Genomic DNA, 23,025 nt, shown 5'->3' with positions numbered 1-23,025 from the left:
GACTCAAGACACATCTGTGAACTACCAAGTCTGAGCCAAGTTTCCCCTTCAATCAAGGGAGGACAATGAGACCTATGTCACAAACCGGTGTGATGAGCAAGAAGAGGAACACACAGGTAAATGTCCAGGGAGGGATCTTGTACACAGTAAATACCTGACAAACATTCATTCACTCATGCTTTTATTTGGTCACTGACTCAAGTTTACTCAAAACTGTTAAATAAAACCTGGAGTTGCACTGGGTGGAAAAGGCAAGAAAGAGTTCCCAGTATAACCAGGATGGGGTTACCGATCATTGGGATAATGAGCCAGATTGGGAAGTAAGTTTAGAGGAAAGTTTGTGTTTTGTTTAATTTTTGAGTTAACTACAGGATAATCATAGAGAGATGTGTGCCCTGAAGTTGGTTACACAATAAATAAACCCAGAAATAGGTCGTGGGTGGAGATGAAGATCTGGAATTCAGCAGCATGTGGTGGGAGTGGAGACGCTGGCTAAACTGACAACATTCAGGGAGGTAACAGGGACGTCAGGACAGTGGAGACATCGACCCTTCGGGACAGAATAATGGAAAAGGAGCCAAGGAGAAATGGGAAAGGACTGAGCAGAGAAGTAAGAGGATAAATGGAAACCAAAGGATGGCAGTGAGAAGTTTACATGTCAACTGCCACACAGTGGTCAAGTAAAATTGTGGGCCATTTAAAATCTTTCAAGGGAGCAATGATATAGTGAAAAACTGGGACATTCTAAATGTCGAAGTGGAGTAGATTCATTAATTCAACAATATTATGTAGTCACTGCTACAGTGATACAGAAGTATATTTATTTACATATTAGAGGCCCGATGTACGAAATTCGTCCAAGGAGCTTGGCCCTTGCAGCCCTGGCTGCCTCGCGGCCCTGCCCGCTTGTCGTTCAGAAGGTTGTTCTGCCATCCGGTCTAATTAGCATATTAGCTCTTTATTATATAGAATGCACAGAAGAATGTTCAGATACTTTGCTAAGTTAAACAGGCTGTATCCATTATGACCATATATGTTATAAGAGAGTATCCTATATACTAACAGCCTAATATGCAAATTGTTCCCTCGACTGGGAGTCCGACCACTCACTATGATGTGCGCTGACCACCAGAGGGCAGCACGGAACATGTCGGTGACGTGACACTGCAGTGGGCGGCAGTGGAGGCGCTGCTGGCCCCGAGGGCCCCGCTGAGAGCAGGACCGCGGTGGGATGGTGGAGCAGGTGAGTGAGTGGCGCCAGGCCAAGGCAGGTGCAAGCGGGGCCTGATCACCGTGCAGATAGCGACCAGTGGCGGCAGCGGGGGACGGGGCTGCTGCCTGGCTCCCAGGTGCTGTGGGAGCTGGGCGGGGGCCCGATGACTCAAGTGGAAGGGGACTTGGGGGGGGTCTGGGGGCCCAGGTGCTGCCCAGGGCCCAGAGGTCAGCTGGGACCTACCCTTCCGTGTGTGTGTGTGTGTGTGTGTGTGTGTGTGTATGACTATATGTGGCAAAAAATCTTGTAAAAGCAATATAATAGGATTTCTGTGAGAAACTGTAAGACTAGACTTTGAAGTAGATTGCAGTACAGGAATAGAGCTTGAAGGGGATCAAGGTGAAGAAAAGGGCCCTCAGTGTACTTAATTTTGTATTTGTGTATGTCACAAACACACACACACACACACAGAAACTGAATCACACAACCTTGAGGACCTGGAATTCTAAGTGACTGAATAGTTTTTAGATATTATATAAATAATTGCCACATTTTTTATGGCACACATGCAGTCATGGAGCTGGGGTAAGTAGGCATGAAAACAAACCAGAAATTCCTAGTTTGATTGATTTTTATTCTTTTAATTTTAGTTTTTGGAGGTAGAATGCATCTTTTCACTGCATTGGTATTAGCATATTTAACAGCTAACTTCCATAGTATTTTAAAGAAAAGAGAGAAACCTCTGTAGCACACGGCCAATGTTTGCCATTCATAGAAGGAAGTGATGAATCCACTCCAGCCTCCAGGCCCACCTGTACCTCCTGCACATTTAGTGCTGTAACGTGACTTGCAAATGCCCCTTACACCCCATGAATCCCATTTCTCAGTGAAGACTGCAATGCTACCTAGATCGAAGTTTGCAACTTCAAATGCTCTTTAAATCAAACACAATAAAGTCCAGACACTTGTTCTTTTGGTGAGAAAGACGAACTCCCAGCTCCACTCTCACCTCAATTGCATAACTCAAGAGAGCAAGAGGCAACTTTCCTTGGACTCTTCAAATAAACTCTCTTTAGGGATCAGGCTATGCACAAGAAAATAGCTCAGCAGGAATTTTGAAGAAAAAAGAGAGAGTGAGAAACTAGGGATAAAAGCAGGAAAGAACCTGAACGAAACATTACCAGCACCGTAATATAACACATGCACTGTCAAACATTAGTTATTTGAATGGAATCAGGGACAAGGAGTCAATTTAGAGAGTAGAGATCTGGCAGGAGTGGTTTTAAGAAAAAGAACACACATGTGTGTTGGATGGATGGACATATGACCTAGCTTTGGATAAATGAACTTAAGAATCGTTTACAATTTATGTGAGCCTGTTTCCAGCAAGTCTGAGAGGCAACCTGAAACTGTGTTATCAATTAGGGACTCATTGATGGATTATATACAGTCAGAAAGAGCCTAAGGCTGGATATCTTGCAGATGTAAATATCAGACATGTGATAGCCGATGAAGTCCATTAATTCTGCTCTGAAAAGGGGCATGAGCTAGAGAGGAGGAAAAGAAGGAGTGCTGAGGTCACCCTTCAGCATCTACCGCTCCTCTCCTGTTACAAATGATTGCTCAAGAATGTGGACTTTGGGATGCAGCCACTGCCTGGTGGAATGTCACACACTTGACGTGCAAGCAAGTCCGTTCTCAAATACCTGAATATTGCCAAAAGCTGCCTGTAAATCTAGCTACGTCCACTGTGCTGAGAACATCTCTTGTTAGGTAGTATGTTATACTTGAGACGTGCTCTGAGAAATAGCAAAATTCAACATCTCATCTTTATATACCTCCACCCTCACGACCCTCTTCCTTGATCACATAGAAGATGCTTAGGAAATATTTGTTCAATGAATTTTTATTGCACTTATTCATTCTAGTTAGTAGGTGGGAGGCCATTACCTGGCAGAAAGAATGGCTTCTGTACTTACTAAGAAAAAGGCACAATAATGTGACTATTAATGATGGAGACAGATCTCAACAACGTGCTCATTAGAAACAGATATAAAATAAGGGAATGAGGATATAGCCACGTGGGCAGCAGCTTCCGGATCCTCCAACGTCTGGCCCACGGAGATGAGTGACCCTGGCAGGGGAGTATTGCTCTGGCTCCCAAGTGAGTGTGCAGCCCCTCCGTCTACCTCAAACTACCTTTCTTACTGTCTCAACCACACAGCCAGGAGAGTAATGGAGCTTCATCTAGAACCTCAGCACCAGACAGGATTGAGTACCAGGGACTTGCTATTAAAGGTACTGTCTACCAGAAAGGATTAAAAATGCATTGGAAAGTAGTCTGTAATTCCTTCTTGTTTTATTTTCTCCCTGATTATAAAGCAAGACATGCTTAGTTTAAAATTAATAAAATTGGGAAGTAAAAATAGCCTCCTCTTTGTTCCATCACTAAAAAGATGCATGCTATGCAGTAAGATTTTTATTAATTCAAATGGCCCACAAATTAACTTGTATTATAAAAACCTCAACTACACATATTAGTGGATTAAATTGTGCATTTCTGGGACACATTTAAATCTGATCATGTTCAAAGTTTGCTTCTACCTCAAGTTTTCACACCCAGCAACATGTCTTACGTTACTGTGCAAACTTGAAGTTAAGGGGGTAAATATTAAATTTGGGAACCAGGGAACTCAAGTTCTAGCTTTATGCTCTGTGCCCGCTATAGACTCTTCCATAATTCATTTCTCTGACCTTCTGTACTCTCTTCAATTAAGTTTTTTTATGAAAATGATTTTCATTTAGCATCTTTTCTAGTAGCAAACCCAATCTGCTCCAGAAGTTTTCCAGATTCTCAGAACAATAAAAATAATGACTGAATCCATTATGTATTGGTCCAGACAATATGTGCCTAGCTGATTTAGGTTGGACACTTATCTAGCAGCTATAGTTTTATGATGTTTAAAGCTTATAGTTCTCTTTCCAGACCTAATAGGTTGGCTAGTTTGTGGATACAAGTCCCAAAGACTACAATTCCTCCCCTGAACCAAGATTGGCTGGCGCTCTAAAAATAAATATTCTGGTCCTCTGGCTTTTCTCTTGGGTTTTACATGTTTGCAAGAGACCTGGAATTTGGGAAATATAGTTCATATTTAAGGATTAGGTCCTTCATCTCTCCAGCGGTAAAGGAAGTCTCAGGACCCTTCTGAACCTTTGATTCTTCCTTGGTAAAATCCGAGAATTGAGGCTGGTAGGCGATTTCTGAAGTCCCTTCCAGCTCTGAAAAGGTGAAGCCTTTAGGTTCTGAGGTCCATCAATCAACAAGTGTGTATAACAAAACCAGAGGGTGAGACATGTAAACGGAAACTCCAGGGCAGGAGAGCAGAAATAGTATGTTGTCACGTTGGAGTTGTGTACATACAGGTGCCCTAGTAATTATTACTATTGCATATAACAGAGTTCCACTGCGATCAGGAAGAAAGTTCAAACTCAATATAAAGCACCATGACACTGTATTTTAATTACTAGAAAAGCTCCTTCGTCATTCTTCCAAAACACTCCCCAAAACAAATTAAAAATTATAAACAGGAAATACAAAGGAATTCAACACCTCCTATTGCAAAGATAACTGAGTCTCTAAAATATCCTTTACAGCAACACATGTAAAACTCCAGCAAATGAGATACCGAAGAGCCTAGCGAGGTACCATAGAGTAAATGCTCAATGCGTGGCAGCTCAATTTTCTTCCTTCCTTCCCTCTTCTGAATGTCCACGTTCCAGCAAGAAACGTCCAATTTTAAGTATATACTTATCTTCAAAAGTTAAAGGAAACTGTCTAAAGCAATACATCTATTCATGTACTTAAAGTACTTAAATGTGGTGTGATGCAGTTTATTTGTATAAAACTCAAAGGTCACTGACCTGAATTTAAGTCTCGTCCTGGATTGAAGGCCCGGCTATTCACAGTAGTAGAAAGTCGATCACAACTAATTGTTCTAGATACATTGGTATTGAAGTTCCCATCGAATCTGGAAGAATAAGAGAGTTGGCAATATTTATTTGGTGGTTATTCAATCCAGAAAAACAAACCAACAAAAATAAGAGTTCATACTGTATATAAATTAGGTCAGCTCCTAAACAGTAAAATTGTGATTTAAATTTTAAATATCAAAAAATTTACTGCAGAAGAGTTTTTTTTTTTTTTTGGGGGGGGTGGGGGGACAACATTTGCATCTATAAAGTTTTAGAAATCAAGTTCTATTCTAAGGACACGAAGAAATAACCATCCTTCGAATCAACTTTTCTTCCATGAACCTGAGTCAGGCACTATTGATAAAATCATGCAGAAATAGATTCAGACTAGAATTACAAAAATACAGACGTGAGCTCTGATGTTACATATGAAACAATTATTTAAATTATCCGATCTGAAAAATCATGATCAAGAACCAAAATAGAGAGTAGTACAGGAGAAAGAATGGGTATGGAGTAGGAAAGATCTAGATTTGAATCTCTGCTATGTCACTACTAAATGTATGTTACTTGGACAAAATTGTTTAAGTTTTCTGACCCTGTTTTCTTTTCGGGGGGAAAAAAAAAGGAAATAATAAAACTTATTTTCCAAAGCTGTAAAAAAGATGATAAATAATGCATCAAAGTTCATTTTATTGTACATGACATATAGCTTCCACCTAGACTGTAATGTAAATAAGACCAAGGTCTTTTCTGATTTCCAGTGGTAGTACGATGCAAGTACTAAAGCTAAAACGGTGTTAGTGCTCTGGCCAGCAGCGGATCAATGAATACTAGTCAATCAATGACTTATTTGTCAGCACTACCAACAAACTGCAAGAAAATAACAGGAAAATGTACCAACTCTGTCACTAAGAGTATTTTTAAAAGAGAATTTTAACCCAGAAGTAACAAAAGGGAAAAAAAAGTGAACTTCAAATAACCTATTTAGGATTTCAGATACTAGGAGGACTTAGGACGTTTCTTGGACCCCCCAACCCTGATAAATTCAGTCTGAAATTATGTTTTTTAGCGGTCCATTGCCTTAACCATTCGGCCACCTCGTCCACATGAAATTATGTTTTTTAAAATGTGTGAAAATGTGTCCTCAGATGAGAAATGCCATTAATGGAATTCCATTACCGTGGGTAGAGAAGCTGTCTCCCCTGTATCACCTAGGAGAAACAATCCTAAAACTCTAGATCCACTTGAGTATTCCCATGAACTTTGATTATCTGTTGATCACATCCCATAATACTTAAGAGCTGCAAAACTGAATGGATTGTATAAGCAAGGGGCTAGGTTTTCACAGGGTGTGCTGGGTTCCAAAAGCTAAATGTTTTGTTTTGAAACATATCGTCTCAAAGAAGGAGGGAGGCTTCCGTCCAGCCTCTAACCCAGGACAGAATTACATCAACATCGTCAACTGTGCCTCCAAGGACACAATTGCTTCACCAACGTGGTCACTCTTCCTTGGACCTGCTCCCATTTGTCTACACCAGAAGACCGCTGCCTCGAAAGCCACAGATGAAGAGAAAAGAAGAGATTAATACATCAGCAGCTGGCTGTTTTCCTGCCAGCAAAGCAATATAATCTCACTTTCCCGCTTTTGTTTTACACTTGACCCTCCGTAAAGTGAGAGCAGCGTTACACAAGTGACTCACCTGCTCTCCGTGCCCTAGATGCCCCTAACATACTTTTAATAAGATCAGGTAACATTTAGGCTTTGGGGGCGATAAGGTCTGCCTGAAACTCACATCTGGACTCTGCTGTACAAATTACAAACCCCTTTTAGACCTACCCATTTCACAGATGAGAAAAGTGACATTAAGGATCACACAGAAAGTCAGGGACCTAAAAGGAACTTGAATCCCATCACTGTCCAACATGAGCCAACTACCACACTGCTTAATTGAAATGACACATAAAGAAGAACTTGCCAAGAGGGGTAACTCAAGAGTCACTGAACTTTTCTACCCGGTGAGGTGTACACTTGCAGAGAACCCCTGCCTCCCAGAGGAAGTCTCCCCAGCCAGGACCTGTGCTGTTAGCCCCTCGCCCCAAGAAGGTCGAAGTCCCGTATGGAGCACAGAGAGATGCCCTGGGCCTTTGTGCAAGGAAAGCTTGCTCCTGGAGTGGAGAGGCCAGGGAGCCAGTTTTGTAGGTTGTTTTCTGTACCGAAAAGGTCATCTCTACGCGCTACAAAGAAAACATTTTCATAACAAAGAAGATGGAAGAGACTCATTAACAAAAGTAGGTGCTCAGCAAATATTTGTCAGTCATAAAAAGGCTTCACAATGTGGTACCGGTTATCAATAATCTGCCCAACCTTTCCCCCCCACTACCTCTCAACCTATAGTTCTGACCAGACCAGTCACTCAACTGCTGGACCCCAATGCTCTCCAGTGTCCGATGCACCCACACAAAGCCCACCTCTTCACATTCTCCTCCCTGAAAATTCTCCTGCCGGTTCCAGCCTATGATGACGCCTGCCTCCTCCAAACTGACCAGCGCCATTCTGTGTCTTAATTCTAGGCTTGTGTCTCTCTTCCTATCTGTCACGTTGCCTTGAAATCAGGCCTAACATAGTGTCATCATAGTTGATGCCCATTAGACTCAGATAGATTGGTTTAAGATTCCTTTTATACCAACAACATACTAATCAATAAAAGTTTAAAAAGAAGATCTATAATAAAAGCGTATTATGCTAATTAGACCAGATGTCCTTCCAGATGACCTTCTGGACTAAGCTGGGGCTGCGAGGGAAACACGGGTCCCGGGTGCCTGCCGATAGCCCGAGGGAAGTCCAGGTCCCAGGTGCCAGAGGGAAGCTGGTGCTGGCAGCCAGGGGAAGGAAGGCCTACTCTTGCACGAATTTCGTGCATCGGGCCTCTAGTATAATCTCGTACATAATTTACATTTTCTAAGCCTCTGTTTTCCTCATCTATAAAACGGTACTAATAATAGTGCCTATTTCATAAGGTGTTAAGAATTAAATCAGAAAAAGGTTCTTAAGAGACTAGTACATAGTACACTTTTAATAAATAATAATAATAACAAGTATTGAATGTCTTAGTAATGCTACCAAATGCTGATCATATGTCAAGTATCTTTCAAGTGTGGTGCATGGATTAACTCATCTAATCTTCTCAAACTCTGAGGGAAATACCATTATTATAGCCATTTGAAGACTAGGAAAACTGAAGCCAAAAAAATTTAAATTAAGAAGCCCAGATTCACAGCTTGGGATTAGCAGAACCAAGATGTGAACATATGCCCTGGCCAGCTGGTGTGGCTCAGTTTGTTGGACGTTGTCTGGTGTATGGAAAGGTCGCTGGTTCCATTTGGGGTTCTGGCACATGTCTGGGTTTTGGGCTCAATCCCTGATCCCTGGTAGGGGGTGTGCAGGAGGCAGCCAATGGATGTTTTACTCTCACATTTATGTTTTTCTCCCTCCCTCCCTCTCTCTCTCTCAAAAAAAAAAAAAATCAATAAAATGTCTTAAAAAATGTGAACACACGAGTTTTCATTCATAATGAATACATTACATTGTATCTCAATATATCAACAAATAAATCATCACCAACATGATCTAAAACAGCTGAAGAAAAATTCCATTCTCTCAAAGAAAAGGATTATGATAAAAGATTGTAGGGCTTAGGGGAGATTTTTGCTTTTTACTTAATAGAAAATGACAGTAGCTAAACATAAGGCTTTCACAATGGATAGCTACAGAAAATGAACTCTGTGGACAAAGATGTGGATGGGGAGGAAGAGGAAGAATATATTAAAGACAGGTGTTCTCTATTAATTATAAATAGATTGAAACATGCTCACCACTGGCACAGCTATGGAATTGGCCATTTTCTGTTACTTTTTATTATGTCATTCTAGAAAAGCCTCACGCTCCCTTCCCATTCCCCACTGAACTCTGAGAGGTCTGGGATAGAAGAGTGAGCATGTATGCACGTCTGCATGGAGCAGAGACAGCAGACCTGGTGCCAGTTCATACTAGTTTCTCCTTTTCCCGGTTCCAATTTTCTCCTCTGAGAAAAAGACCCTGGCATTTTGGTAATCTGAGGATCCTGAACAAATAAATGCCTATGTGCAACAAAGGTTACATAAAATAGAAGACCAAGAAAGAGAAAATTGCACTAAATTCTGAAAAATTCTCCCATGGGACAATGAATACAGGGTGCTGGAAAATGTGATGGACAATGGCCATGTGGGCAAGGCATGATACACAGCTCAGGGAAACTCCAGCTGACATGGCGCAAACACGCAGCCTTCCAGAGATCCAACTTGATCCAAAAATGAAACGTAAAATACACAAAGAAGTCCCTTTTGTGAAGGAATCCATCTAATTTTCCAGATGCTTCAGAATGAATAAATAACCACCTTGCAGGAGGACCTCCGCCAGGTCGTCTGACCCATCTGCTGCTAGCTCAAGGACATCTGAGATCTGTAAGTTTACTGGTAAGGAGTGAAAACAGATTGTTATTTCATTTCAGAAGATAATTTAATTCTTGCTTCCTGAGTAATCTGCATGTAATGAATGCTGTGTTTTTAAAAAAGATTTTTAAAAAATATATTTTTATTGATTACAGAGAGGAGGGGAGAGGGAGAGAGAGATAGGAACATCAATGATGAGAGAGAATCATTGATTGGGCTGCCTCCTGCACGCCCCTGACTACGGATCAAGCCACAACCCGGGGTATGTGCCCTTAACTGGAATCAAACCCGGGACCTTTCAGTCTGCAGGCCGATGTTCTATGCACTGAGCCAAACTGGCTAGGGCTTAAGAAGATTTTTTATTAATTTTTTTTTTTAAGAGAGAGTGGAAGGGAAAGAGAGAGACAGGGAAAGATCAATGTGACAGTGAAACATCAATCGGCTAGCTACTCCACGCCCCTTACCAGGAATCAAGGAGGCAGCCAGTGCATGGGACAATGCCCAACTCACTGAGCAACACTGGCCAGGGCACTGCTGGTATTTTTAAGTTAATTGACTCCTATCAGACCCCCACATTCTGATATTCCAGGAATTTAGAGGCATGCCAACCACTCTCCTTCCGCCTGCTTCCTGCTATTCCCTCACACGTGCTGAATCTCAGCCATGCAGCATGCACCCCTCAGCTGAGTTTACACGAAGTGCCTAGGAATGACCGTCGCTCTGTTGCTATCCCTGCCCACGCCACTGATGCCTGTCAGGTAAGGAAGCAGGTGTCAACAGAGGGCTTCAGAGGTGCAGGAGAGCAGTGTGTCCTAAGCTGGTGAGCAAGCTAGGAGAAAACCATTACAGGAGCCAAAACCCTGTGACTATCTCTTCACCTACACTCACTAGGGCCTGCTTCTCTTCTGGATGCCAAACACAGGAGCAAACCTTGCTTAGCCATCTCCTTCCATTAGCTACCTCCAGGCCCCTGAGGAATGGCTGCCTTGCCTAAGACAGGAACACATTTAATGAATGCGTGCCATTGATAAAAAGAAACATGCCATTCACTCTGATTGGAGGCTATGAGAAATATAAAGTTCATGCCTATGATACTTTATCAAAACACGTCATTTAGTCTTAGTGGTTACCTAAAAGACTTTTCATTGAGAAGTATATTAGCTGCCAGTCACGTTTATATTAATTCTAGGTTTATGGAAAGGTCAGGAACTGGTATACTAATAAATTTTCACATTAAATGAGCAGGCAATTCAAATTATCTTTATATCTGTGCTTTTAAAAAGCAGTAACACTAAGAGAATAATCTTCTCTAAATCTTCTGTAGATCCTCACTCTAAAAAAAAAAAGGTAGATACTGCATTATGATTGCTTTCTATACTGATTTTTATAACATAAAAAACAGTGCCTGAAATTCAGTTTCAAGAGAAATAACTCCATCTTTCCTACCCCCTTAAGTTAAAAAAAACACACACATACAAAAAAACCTACTTCCTTCTGGATTTACTTTCATGAACAACTGATCGAAACTGCATCCCGAGGGAGAAAACAGAACTGTGACTCCCACTTTGATCTCTTCCCCATGGAGAAATTCACTCCCTGCCTGGCTTGCAAGATGTTCATTTGATTGACGTTTGCTCTGATGTGCAAACTGCTTTGAACTTCAGACATTTAATTCCCATCAGGCTGCAGTCATTTTTATTCTCCTTCAACAGGATTTACAAGCGGGAGATCAGCAAATGTAGAAGATAAAATAAATTTGCAGAAGCTTTGAATCTTACATCAAAACTGTTGGAGTGAGTTCCAATTGGATTTCATTCAGCCTCGATTCACAGTGTAAATCAACTTTTCAGTGGAGTCCCAGTTTAGAAGAAGGAAAAAAAAAAGACATAAAGGAGAGAGACACATAACACCAGTTGGGGTTTACTTCCTGAATCTCTTGGTCTGTTTAAATTTGCAGTGGATTTCCCTCAACATTTCCAGGGAAGGCTGCCCAAGTTATCACATAGCACATGAAAGCCACACCCACAGTTCCAAGGGCGGTGGTGAAATGCAGTCTTATTCATGGACACATTTTTATGGTAAGATTTAAAAAAGCAAATCCCTGTGGATATCTCCGAAGAGCAAGGCTTAAATTGATAATGGAGTCCATCAACAAGGCCACTATGATGACAGTTAGCGGGTAGTGGATGTTTTGTACTTATTTGTAATCAGTGCTAAAATGCCGAGATGGGTGCAAAAGGTTAAAAAACACACAAAACCCACCATTTCTTCTGAAGCAAACCCTGGTATCGGCTCAGAATCCGGTGTGGAACAGAGGGTGCAAGGCTTCTGATAGAGTTCAATGCACAGGGCAGGCCCTTGCTTCCGGGACTGCTGAGCTAGCGGGTTCTGTTTGAAGAGCAGCACACATTGTCTCTTCCTCGGTGCTACCTATGGCTGCCCTCGGACCCCGTGTGAAACCCAAGATCGTCAAAAAGAGGACCAACAAGTTCATCCGGCACCAGCCAGACGGATCTGTCAAAAGTAAGTGGAACTGGTGGAAACCCAGAGGCACTGGCAACAAGGTGCACAGAGGGTTCCAGGGCCAGACCCTGATGCCCAACATTGGCTATGGGAGCAACAGGAAAACCAAGCACATGCTGCCCAGTGGCTTTCGGAAATCTCTGGTCCACAGCGTCAAGGAGCTTGACGTGCTGCTGACGTGCCACAGATCTCGCTGTGCTGAGATTGCTCACATGTCTCCTCAGACCGGAGCCATTGTGGAAAGAGCAGCCTGGCTGGCCATCAGTCACCAATCCCAATGCCAGGCTGCGCAGCAAAGAAAATGAATGGACAGATTGGGTACACTTTATATTTATGTTAATAAAATCCTAAAATTCTGCAAACACCCCCCCACCCCCAAAACAAACAAACACAAAACACAAAACAAAACAACAACCAAAAAATCCCACAACAGCTCACATTTTCCTGGGAACCAAAGGAGGCAAAGCCCCCTGACTAGTAGCTGCCAGAGCCTGTAAAAGATGACCTGGACGCTGAGAGAGGCCCAGGCCTCCCAGCCAGTCCCTCTCATCCTGGGAACAGCCCCACAGTGTCTGGCTGACTACAACGTGACAGGGGGACATAGCACTTCACCTCCATTCAACCAGGTTCCTGCTCATTCTTTCTGGGAAGTGTCTGCTCTCCAAATATTTGAGCAACACCAGTTGAGAAGAATTAAACAAGAACCCCCTTATCTTCCACTTAACCATCCCCGAGAATAAAGTTAAACAAAGAAAGAGCTAAGATAAAAATCAAACATCTGTACTGGCAAATATTTAAACTCTGTTTGAATGGTGGAGGAAGGGGTACGAGTGGGATCACTTCAAAAAGGAACTACCACATTCATAAAGTAAATGATACTCCCCCCCTCCACACACACACATAACTGCGTTTACTCACTCAAACACCTAAATTAATGGACAAACTGAAAAGCTGTCAAATAACGCCTAATCGTGTCCCAAGAAATGGTGTTTCCTTCCATCTCTGCAGAGATGGGAGAGATAAGTCACATTCTTTTTGTTCTTATCAGTAATAAGGATTAAACCTTCAGGGTTCAGCAACTCCAACTCCGCCAGAGTAGACACAAGGGCTGCTTTCAAATGCCCTTGGAAGGTAGGGCTTTCGGAGCAATAAAGCATCTCTCTCCCCATTACAGTCAAAGTATCATACAAACCAGCCATATTTCTTTTTCGTGGTCTTCCCCCTCCTCCACCCCCGCTCCCCCCCCCCCCCCCACACACACACCACAGATCACGGAGAGGCCAGAGTCCAACTATTATCCACTTAATCCGCTTTCTCACACACGCTTGGGAGACTGCAGAGGTGACATCCAGGGGGAGTGGAGCTGGATCCAAAACCCCATTAAGTATTTATATTTATCTGTATCTTCCTCATCACCCGGTTGGGGCAGGGTGCATGCAAAAGAAGAAAGAAGGGTATCTGGAAAGATAAAGGGGAGAACAGGAAGGTGGACAGCAGCCTGGTGGGGGTGGGACCCCCGGCTCCCTTTGTGTTCTTCCGTAGCCCTTGTCTATCCTGCCACTTGAACTCTACAAAGGACTTCACACACTTTGCAGCTGCTTATTTATATACGTTCCCCCTTGCTAGTTAAGACACAGAGAGATACTTTCCTGTGGGGATCTCTAGGGCGCAGCCCTGTAAGGTGCACACATTTAGTACATGTCTGCTGAATGAATACATGCGGAGAACCCAAGAGGCGTGGCTTTCTAGGACTAGAGAGCAGAGATTGTAGATGCAGGCTCACTGCTTAGTTAGTAAACGGGCAGACAGCTGTGAGTGGAAGGACACAAACATCAAGGGAAGCACAAACCACCTCAGAGGTAGCAGATGACCTTGAAGATGGGCTGGCTCACTCTCTCGGGCACATACGCATTGAGGGGAGAGGCCTGTCCAAATCATCCTGTTCCACAGAAGACACATGACACATAAGACTGAGTATTTGTGGCTAATGGGTCCTCAAAAGAAATTACTGACCCAATAGTAAGAAGTTAATAAAGCTGTGAGTCTGAAGATAGAATTGTACACCATCATACCAAACAAGCCATGTCCCCTGGGAGACATTATAGACAGAATGCTTTTTGAAGTCCTGGTCTTCTTTGAAAACACTGAATTTTTGCCCAAGAAAATGCTTCAAAATCTCAAAGGAAGTTTCTGGTCCTCTGTTGAAATCGGGTCTATTTCTTAAGGCTGGCAATTTCTTTCAGAAACCAGGTTTTCAGGAAGAGAGGGAGGGTGTGAGAGAGGGAAGGAGGGAGGGAGGGAGGAAAGATGGAAGGAAGGGAGGAAGACAGGGAGGGAGGGAAGGAGAGATGAAGGAAGAAAGGAGGGAGGGGTGAAGGGAGGGAGGAAAAAAGGGAGGAAAGAATGAAGATCATCAGAGGACCATCTCTTTTTGAAATCCATAAAGGCCACTGGTGAAATTCAGTATTCTAAGCAGAGTGGCAGGTCTCCCGTCCTTGCTTCAGTGAAGGTCACACGAGGAAAATTCAGAAAGCAGGACTGTCAGCAGACCCAAGTGCGGGTGCTTTCCGCTGTGACGATGCTCATCAGCAGTTCTAAAGGTAAAGACATCTACACACACACACACACACACACACACACACACACACACACACACAAACACACACACGCACACACGCACACACAAACACACACACGCACACACACACACGCGCGCGCACACACACACGCACACACACACACAAACACAAACACACACACACAAACACACACAAACACACACAAACACACACACACAAACACACACACAAACACACACACAAACACACACGCGCACACACAAACACACACAAACACACACAAACACAAACACACACACACGCACGCACACACGTAAGTGGCACAAACTGCTGCAGGAACATGTTTTTAAGGCTGAGAAACCAACTAATCAGACTATGGGGGCATTATATTCAGCCCATTTAGACATTTCAGAGGGTCATACAACAGCCTCAAGTAAATTTCAAAGAAGGAATATATAGTTTAGTGTTTCAAGGGCCAGATAAGCCATTCCAATTTTACCACTGGCCAAAATACTTTATCACCAAAAGAAAATTATTTGCATTCAGGAAACCCTGATTCCAAACCAAGTTCCCCTGAGCCCTAACACAACTTCTCTGAGCAAATTAGGAGTGTGGGGTGGAGAGAGGACAGTATCTACCCTACCACCGCTGTTGAGAGGATCTAAAGTAAGTAAAACAATGTTTACAGAAGTAAAAGCCCAAGAAAGTATTTTACTGAAGTATAAACATATGTAACTCTTTTACATACGTTAAATAATGTAATAGAGTGGGCCCTCTATAATGTAAGCATTCTGCAAAATCTTTGTTGAGTTCTGAGCTCAACTCAAGTCCTTTGGGCAGCAATAGCCATAAAGACTGTACCTGTAACGTTCTGCATGCCTGCAGGTAATAATAATTTCTAAAAGGACTGGAGGTGGAAGTTTGAGATAAAGCAGGGAGAATGACTTGAAAAGCTAAGATTTACTTTATAGTACTGGAAGGGCAAAAACACAAAACACATCTTTCTGGGGAAAGAATGGGACCAGAAATAAAATTAAGCTCAGTTGTCAAGAACTAAGCTTGTCCTATTATTTGACCTTGTGACATTAAAAGAACAAAAGAACAAGTATCCTAAGTGCAAAGCACCTGGCTAAGTCACAATGCTGTATTTTTCATGAGAACAGTAATAAGAAATAAATTGTCTCTAGGGTTAAACATCTTACATCTTTTTTCCCATGTGCACTATCTTAAAATAGCACTGGGGAAAAATAGGAGTTGCCTACCTGTGGGTCAGCTGTTACGTCTGGAAATACGATTTTATACAAAACTCAGTTGTGCATTAGCACATTAAACTATACATTTCCACTTTCCCCTTGCTCCTGAACTGCCATGCACATAACATGATTATGGGGGTGAAAATATTTGTGGGATAAAAATAATACAACAGGCTAATCTCAACTGTTTGCCAGACACCTCCCACCCAAAAATGATCCACGTGCAATTCAAAATTAAAACTAGATGGTTATACCAAATTCATCATCTTCCTCTTAAAAAATCTCCCTTTGTTCTGATTTTTACTCTTTCGTTTCCTGAGATACACAATTTAAAATTTAGAACCATCTTTTAAAATCTCCCACCCCATCCAAGTCTCCAATAAAAACGAGTTGGGCCCTAGCTGGTTTGGCTCAGTGGATAGAGCGTCAGCTTGCGGACTGAAGGGTCCCGGGTTCAATGCTGGTCCAGGGCACATGCCTGGGTTGTGGGCTCGATCCCCAGTATGGGGCGTGCAGGAGACAGCCAATCAATGATTCTCTCTCATCATTGATGTTTCTATCTCTCTTCCTCTCTGAAATCAATAAAATATATTTAAAAACAAAACAAAACAAAACAAAAAATAACGAGTTGGCAGATTCCATGTAACCTACCACCACCCTAATAGCTTCTGCCTCCCTACAATCCTTCCTTCAAGTGTCACTACTTTTCTCCTGGATTACTAGGATGGCCCAATTTGACAAGCAACATGCCTTTGCACCACAATTTGTCTTTCACTTGCCAACTAATTAATCTGCCCAAATTGCAGACAGGACCGCAGACCTTGCTTTAAAACCTACTGCTTAATGCGAGAAGTTTGTCCACGTGACCAAGGACTTTGAGCCGACCACAGGACACCTCTTACCCACCTCTCCGGCTGTGTGTCTTCCACCTCACCACACTCAATGTGTTCTGGTTAGAAGCATCCTTCCCCCAGATCTATCTGCAGAAGTTCCACTCTTCAAGGCTGCAACTGCCAGAGCCTAAGAAGCCTGTGTTCATAACCTTTCTTCTCTACAGGAGTCGCTGGATTCCTTTCCTGACGCTTGGCTAGTCTCTTGGCTAAACCTGCCTTAGCTTATTCTACATGTCCTATGAGTTTCTGCAGAGTGTGTTAATCATCTTTGTCACCAGACAGTATCTAGTACAAGGTCTCGTATATGAACTCCCTTGAACATGATACAGACAAGTTGAGTTGAAAGTGACATAGAGGGGTCCCTCCTTATCCACAGTTCTGCTTTCCACAGTTTCCATTACCTGTGGTCAACTGCGGTCTGCAAATATTAAATGAAAAATGCCAGGAACAAACAATCATAAGTGTTAAATTGCATGCCTTTGAGAAGACCATGATGAAATCTCCTGCCTTCTTGCTCCTTTGCCCCAAGACCACAAAGCATCCCTTTGTCCAGTATATCCAGCTGGGTACGCTCCCCGCTCCTTAGTCACTTAGTATCCATGTTGGTTATTAGACCAACCATCACAGAATGGCAGTGTTGTTCAAAACAAGGGCCCAAGCACAGGAGTAATGATGCTGGCAGTTTGGATATGCCAAAGAGAAGCTGTAAAGTGCTTCCTTTAAGTGAAAAAGTGCAAGTTTTTTACTTAAGGAAAGAAAAAAAAAATTGTATGCTGAGGTTGCTAAGATCTACAGTAAGAATGAATATCTTATCTTGAAATTGTGAAGAAGGAAAAAGAAATTCATGCTAGTTTTGCTATCGTACCTCAAACTGCCAAAGTTACAACACAGTACATAATAAATGCTTAGTTAAGATGGAAAAGGCATTAATAGATCCAGAGACACAGAAACATGCCACAGACTGATGAATCTCAGAAGCGGGGGGCAGGAAGAGATTAACTAAAGAACTTATATGCATCTATGCACTGCCCATGGACACAGACAATAGTTCAGTGAAGGCCTGAGGAGGGCAAGGTCGAGGGTGGTCACGGGACAAAAGGGGATATCTGTAATACTTTCAATAATAAAAATAAATTTAGAAAAAGAAAATCAATCAGTATAATTCACATTATAATAATAAAATTTAAATTTAAAAACAAAGAAGGCATTAAATTTGTGGGTGGAGGATATGAATGAAAAATGTGTTCTGATTGACAGCAATATGTTGCACCAGAAAGCATTGAGACTATACAAAGACTTCAGCAAGGGATTCCCTAAAACAAGGGACCATGTTCACAAAACTTTATTACAGGATACTGTTATGATTGTTCCATTTTATTATTAATTGTTATTGTTAATTTCTTAGTGTGCCTTATGATAAACTAGAGGCCCGGTGCAAGGATTTGTGCACACTGAAAGAAAATAAATTAGAAGAAACATTTTAGAGGCTGGGGAGGGACCATGGGAGGTTGGCTCCAGGGTGTGTCTGGCATGTCTTGCCCAGTCTTGATCAGCTGGACCCCAGCAGCAAGCTAGCCTACCAGTCGGTGCATCTGCACCTGGGTGGTCAGTGCATGTTATAGAGACTGGTCAAATGGTCAAATGAACGGTCGGGCACTTAGCATATTAGGCTTTTATTATATAGGATAATAAACTTTATCATAAGTATGTATGTATAGGCAAAAACATAGTATATTACAGGGCTCAGTAATTCCTTGGTTTCAGGCTCCCACTGGAGTCTTGGACCATATCCCCTGTGAATGAAGGGAAACTACTACATATAAGTATTTGGAAATTTTGTGTCTTTAAGTTCATACTACATAAAATCAATTATGAATATATCATAATAACTATTCATATCCATTAATATTAATGATAAAATATAGCTGATAACTGTGATGCCTAAGTCAGTATCAACCTGTTTCATATCAGGGCTTGTAGCAATAGAATAATAGTCAGATGAAAACAACTATTATGAATTGGCATAAAAGTACTTGAATTTCTGCCTACAGGTAAAATAGCTCAGAAATTCTGACATCATCATCACCACCAGTCCTCAAAAACTAAAGACAAAAATCAGGTTTGCTACCACAGAGTAACTCCTTCAGTAAATATTTATCAAGGACCTGTTCAAGCAAGATACTGAATACAAAGTTAAATCTGACAGGGTCCCTGAACTCAAGTGTAACTAAGAAGGATGAGAGAACACACAATGTGAAAATACGCCTTAGAGCAGTGGTTCTCAACCTGTGGGTCGCGACCCCTTTGGGGGTCGAACGACCCTTTCACAGGGGTCGCCTAAATACATCCTGCATATCAGATATTTACATTACGATTCATAACAGTAGCAAAATTACAGTTATAAAGTAGCAACGAAAATAATTTTATGGTTGGGGGTCACCACAACATGAGGGACTGTATTAAAGGGTCGCGGCATTAGGAAGGTTGAGAACCACTGCCTTAGAGCCTGGTATCAAGCACTCTCGCAGTTACCCAGAATTAACCTCAGACACCTTCGATTCCTCCCTCTTCTAACACCCAACAGAGTGGGTGCCAACAGCCAAGTTCAGGCCTCCAGTCATTACATGGCTGACAAGTAAAATCCCATAAAACCTCGTTGCATCATTTCATTCCCTTTCTCAAAAATCTTAAATTAATTATCCCATTCAAGAAACCAATATTTATTTGGTATCTACTGTTAGTCAGAGAGTAAAAATAAAGTAGCAAGAGAAGGACATTGTCCTCAACTTCCTTTACAGAGCCTAAAGTCTCCTGAATAAAGTTTAGTCTTCAGTCTAGCATTTGGGAGTCTCTCTGATATGATATAAACCCAACTTCTCAGCTGCCTCTTCCATCACTTGCTCCAGACTTCTAATGTTCACTTCAGTGCAAGTGGCCATTTCCAGCCATGGAGTTTTCTTCATATTGACCTTTCTGGAAATCACTTCTTTCATATCTGCATACTTTCAAATCCTTTTCCTACTTCAACACTCACTGAAATGCTTCTCCCATAGACCATTCCACAAATGATTATTTTTAAATGAATGAATGAGTGAAATGAGTGAGTGAGTTAACATCTGTTGGCCTTGCTGAATAATCTCTCCCTCTCTCCCCTCAACCAGATAACTCAGAGAGAGAGAGAGAGGGAGAGGGGGAGAGAGAGAGAGAGAGAGAGAGAGAGAGAGAGAGAGAGAGAGAGAGAGAGAGAGAGGAAGGAAGGAAGGGAGGAAAAATCAAAATTCCCCCATGAACTTCAGAATGCCCACTTTTGGGCAGTAGGAAAAGATGCCGCTAATGGCAAATGGCTCCGGTTAAGAACAAACCTCCTAAGAAGGCGGAGGGAAATTAAATTAACGACTCTTGAGAGCTGGGTCTCTGGAGTATACTTCAAACTGCTCATGTTATCGTTGAGGAAACTGAAGGTGAAACGGGTAAGTGAGTTTCCCACAGCAGAGGGCCACCCCGTTTTAGGACTATATTACTATGATAAAATCTGCATCACAGCTGAACTTACATGGAGAGGAAAATTGTCTTTACTGCTTAAGGTGATTCTTTCCACCATGGTAGAGACTGAGCTGATTTAAAAGAGGAGGGGAAAAAAAAAAATCGGGCCCTGGCCGGGTGGCTCAGTTATCTGGAGCATAGTCCAGTACCAAAAAGTTGTGAGTTCAATTCAGGGCACATATCTAGGTTGCGGGTTCAATCCCTAGTTGGGGCACATAAGAGAAGCAACTGATCGCTCTCTCTAAAAATCAGTAAACATATCCTCGAGTGATGATTTAAGAAAAAAATTCAAAGAAGCTTGTCTTTTCTTAAAATGAAAAAAAGTTAATGTTTGAGTTTGAATTAGAAAAGAAAAAACAAAACCGAACACAAAAACCTGACCTGAAGCTAAATCCCCGAGGAGAGCTTAGCACAGGAATTTGAACATTATGGGTCAGGAAGTTAATCACAAAATTAAAAACAACTCTCTAAGTAACTTATTTCTGGTTCCAATGATGTTGATAATACTTAAAGAACTTGAAATGTGACTACAGAAATCTGCACATCTACATCATGACACAGAAAAATGCAACCAATTCACATGGAAAAAATTTACTCAAATGCCAAGATTCCTTTCCAGGTAGCCCATTATCATGAGCATTAACTCTTTTTTTCCCCCTAAATTGAGGTATAATTAACATAGTTTCAGGTATACAACATAATGACTAGACATTTGTATATGTTGTAAAATGTTCACTACAGTTAGTCTAGGCAACATCTGTCACTCTCCATAGTAACACAGTTTTGTTTTCTTCAGATGAGGACTTTAAGATTCACTCTCTTAGCAACTTTGAAATATACAATATGGTATTAATTATAGTCACCATGCTATACATTGTGCCCCCATGTCATATTTATTTTGTAAATGGCAGTTTGTACCTTTTGACCCCCTTCACCCATTCTTCTGGCCCCTCACCCTCATCAACTTGTTCTTTGTATCTATGAGCTAGTTTTTTTTTGTTTTTAAGATTTCCACATATAAGTGAGATCACATGGTATTTTTCTTTCTGTCTGACTTATTTTACTTAGCACAATGCCCTCAAAGTCCAACCACATTGTTGCAAATGACAAGATTTATACTCTTTTTTATGGCTGAATAATATCCCATTTTGTATAGATAAACTGCTATGTCTTTATCCATTCATCCCTTGATGGACATTTGGGTTGTCCCCATAGTTTGATAATGCTGCAATACATGAGGGTGCAGATATCTTTTCCAGTTAGTGTTTTTCTTTCCTTCAAATAAATACTCAAAGTGGAATTGCTGGATTATATGGTGGTTCTAATTTTTCAAGGAATCTCCATATTGTTTCCATAGTGGCTGTACCAATTATATCTCCACCACCAATGCGTTCTGTTTTCTCCACATTCTCATCAACACTTGTTATTCTTTTCTTCTTGGTGTTGGCCATTCTAAGAGATGGTATCTTGTTGTGGTTTTGATTTGCATTTCTCTAATGATTAGTGATGTTGATCATCTTTTCATGTACTTGATGGCCGTTTGTATATCTCTGTAAATATGTCTACTCAGATCTTCTGCCCATTTTTAAATCAGATTTGTTTTATTGCTATTGAGTTGTATGGATTCTTTATATATTTTGGATATTAACCCCTTATCAGATACATGACTTGCAAATATTTTCTCCCACTCAGTAGGTTGTTTTTTCATTTTGTTGATGATTTCCTTTGTTGTGCAGAAGCTTTTAGTTTAAAGTGGTCCCACTTGTTTATTTTTTGCTTTTGGAGTTGGATCCAGAAAATCTTGGCCAAGACTGATGTCAAGTAGCTTACTGCCTAATGTTTTCTTCTGAGAATCTTATGGTTTCAGGTGTTACATTCAAGTATTTAATCCATTTTAGGTTTTTTTCTGTGTGTATAGTGTAAAATAGTGGTCCAGTTTCCCAACACAATTTATTTAAGAGACTGTTCCTTCCCCATTGTATATTCTTGGCTCCTTTGTCATAAAGTAACTGACCATGTATGTATGAGTTGATTTCTGGGCCTCTATTCTGTTCCATTGATCTATGTCTCTGGTTTTTTGTTTGTTTATTCCCAAAACCACACTGGTTTGATTACTAGAGCTTTGTAATATAGTTTGAAATCAGGGAGTAGATGTCTCCAACTTGGAAAGCTCCAAGGAATAAGAGTCTAACATCCTCCAGTATAAATATAAGGGTAAATAAAAATTTAACTTCAATGGTAGGTTTTCCAGCCCAATTTTCCATCCGTTCTTTGAGGGGGGAGGGTGTGGTGGTTAATTTTATGTGTTAATTTGCTTGGGCCATGGTACCCAGATATTTGGTCAAATACTATTCTGGGATGTTTCAGTGAGGGATTTGGGGGATGAGATCAACATTTAAATTAGTGGACTTGTGGGTGGGACTCATCCAATTAGTAGCAAGATCTAACAGGATGAAGATTGACCTTCTCCAAGTAAGGAATTCTGCCATCAGACTGAAACTGCAACTCTTTCTTGAGTCTTCAGCCTGCTGGGCTACCTTGCAGATTTTGGACTTACA

The 23,025-nt window shown here is 41.5% G+C and overlaps 1 protein-coding gene across 6 annotated transcripts in view; it reads right to left on the bottom strand.

Annotated features, from left to right (window-relative positions):
* Nucleotides 1-23,025, bottom strand: part of CACHD1 (cache domain containing 1) — a 221,965-nt gene that overhangs the window by 73,400 nt on the left and 125,540 nt on the right. For all 6 annotated transcript variants that reach the window (XM_036347577.1, XM_036347578.1, XM_036347581.1 and 3 more), the window contains one exon: nt 5,135-5,241. In XM_036347577.1, coding sequence (XP_036203470.1) covers nt 5,135-5,241 — 107 coding nt within the window. The remainder of the gene's footprint in view (nt 1-5,134; nt 5,242-23,025) is intronic.

The sequence above is a fragment of the Myotis myotis genome, unplaced genomic scaffold (assembly GCF_014108235.1).
Source record: "Myotis myotis isolate mMyoMyo1 unplaced genomic scaffold, mMyoMyo1.p scaffold_m19_p_2, whole genome shotgun sequence".
In the NCBI taxonomy this organism is placed as follows: Eukaryota; Metazoa; Chordata; class Mammalia; order Chiroptera; family Vespertilionidae; genus Myotis; species Myotis myotis.
This window is presented reverse-complemented; position numbering and strand designations above follow the sequence as displayed.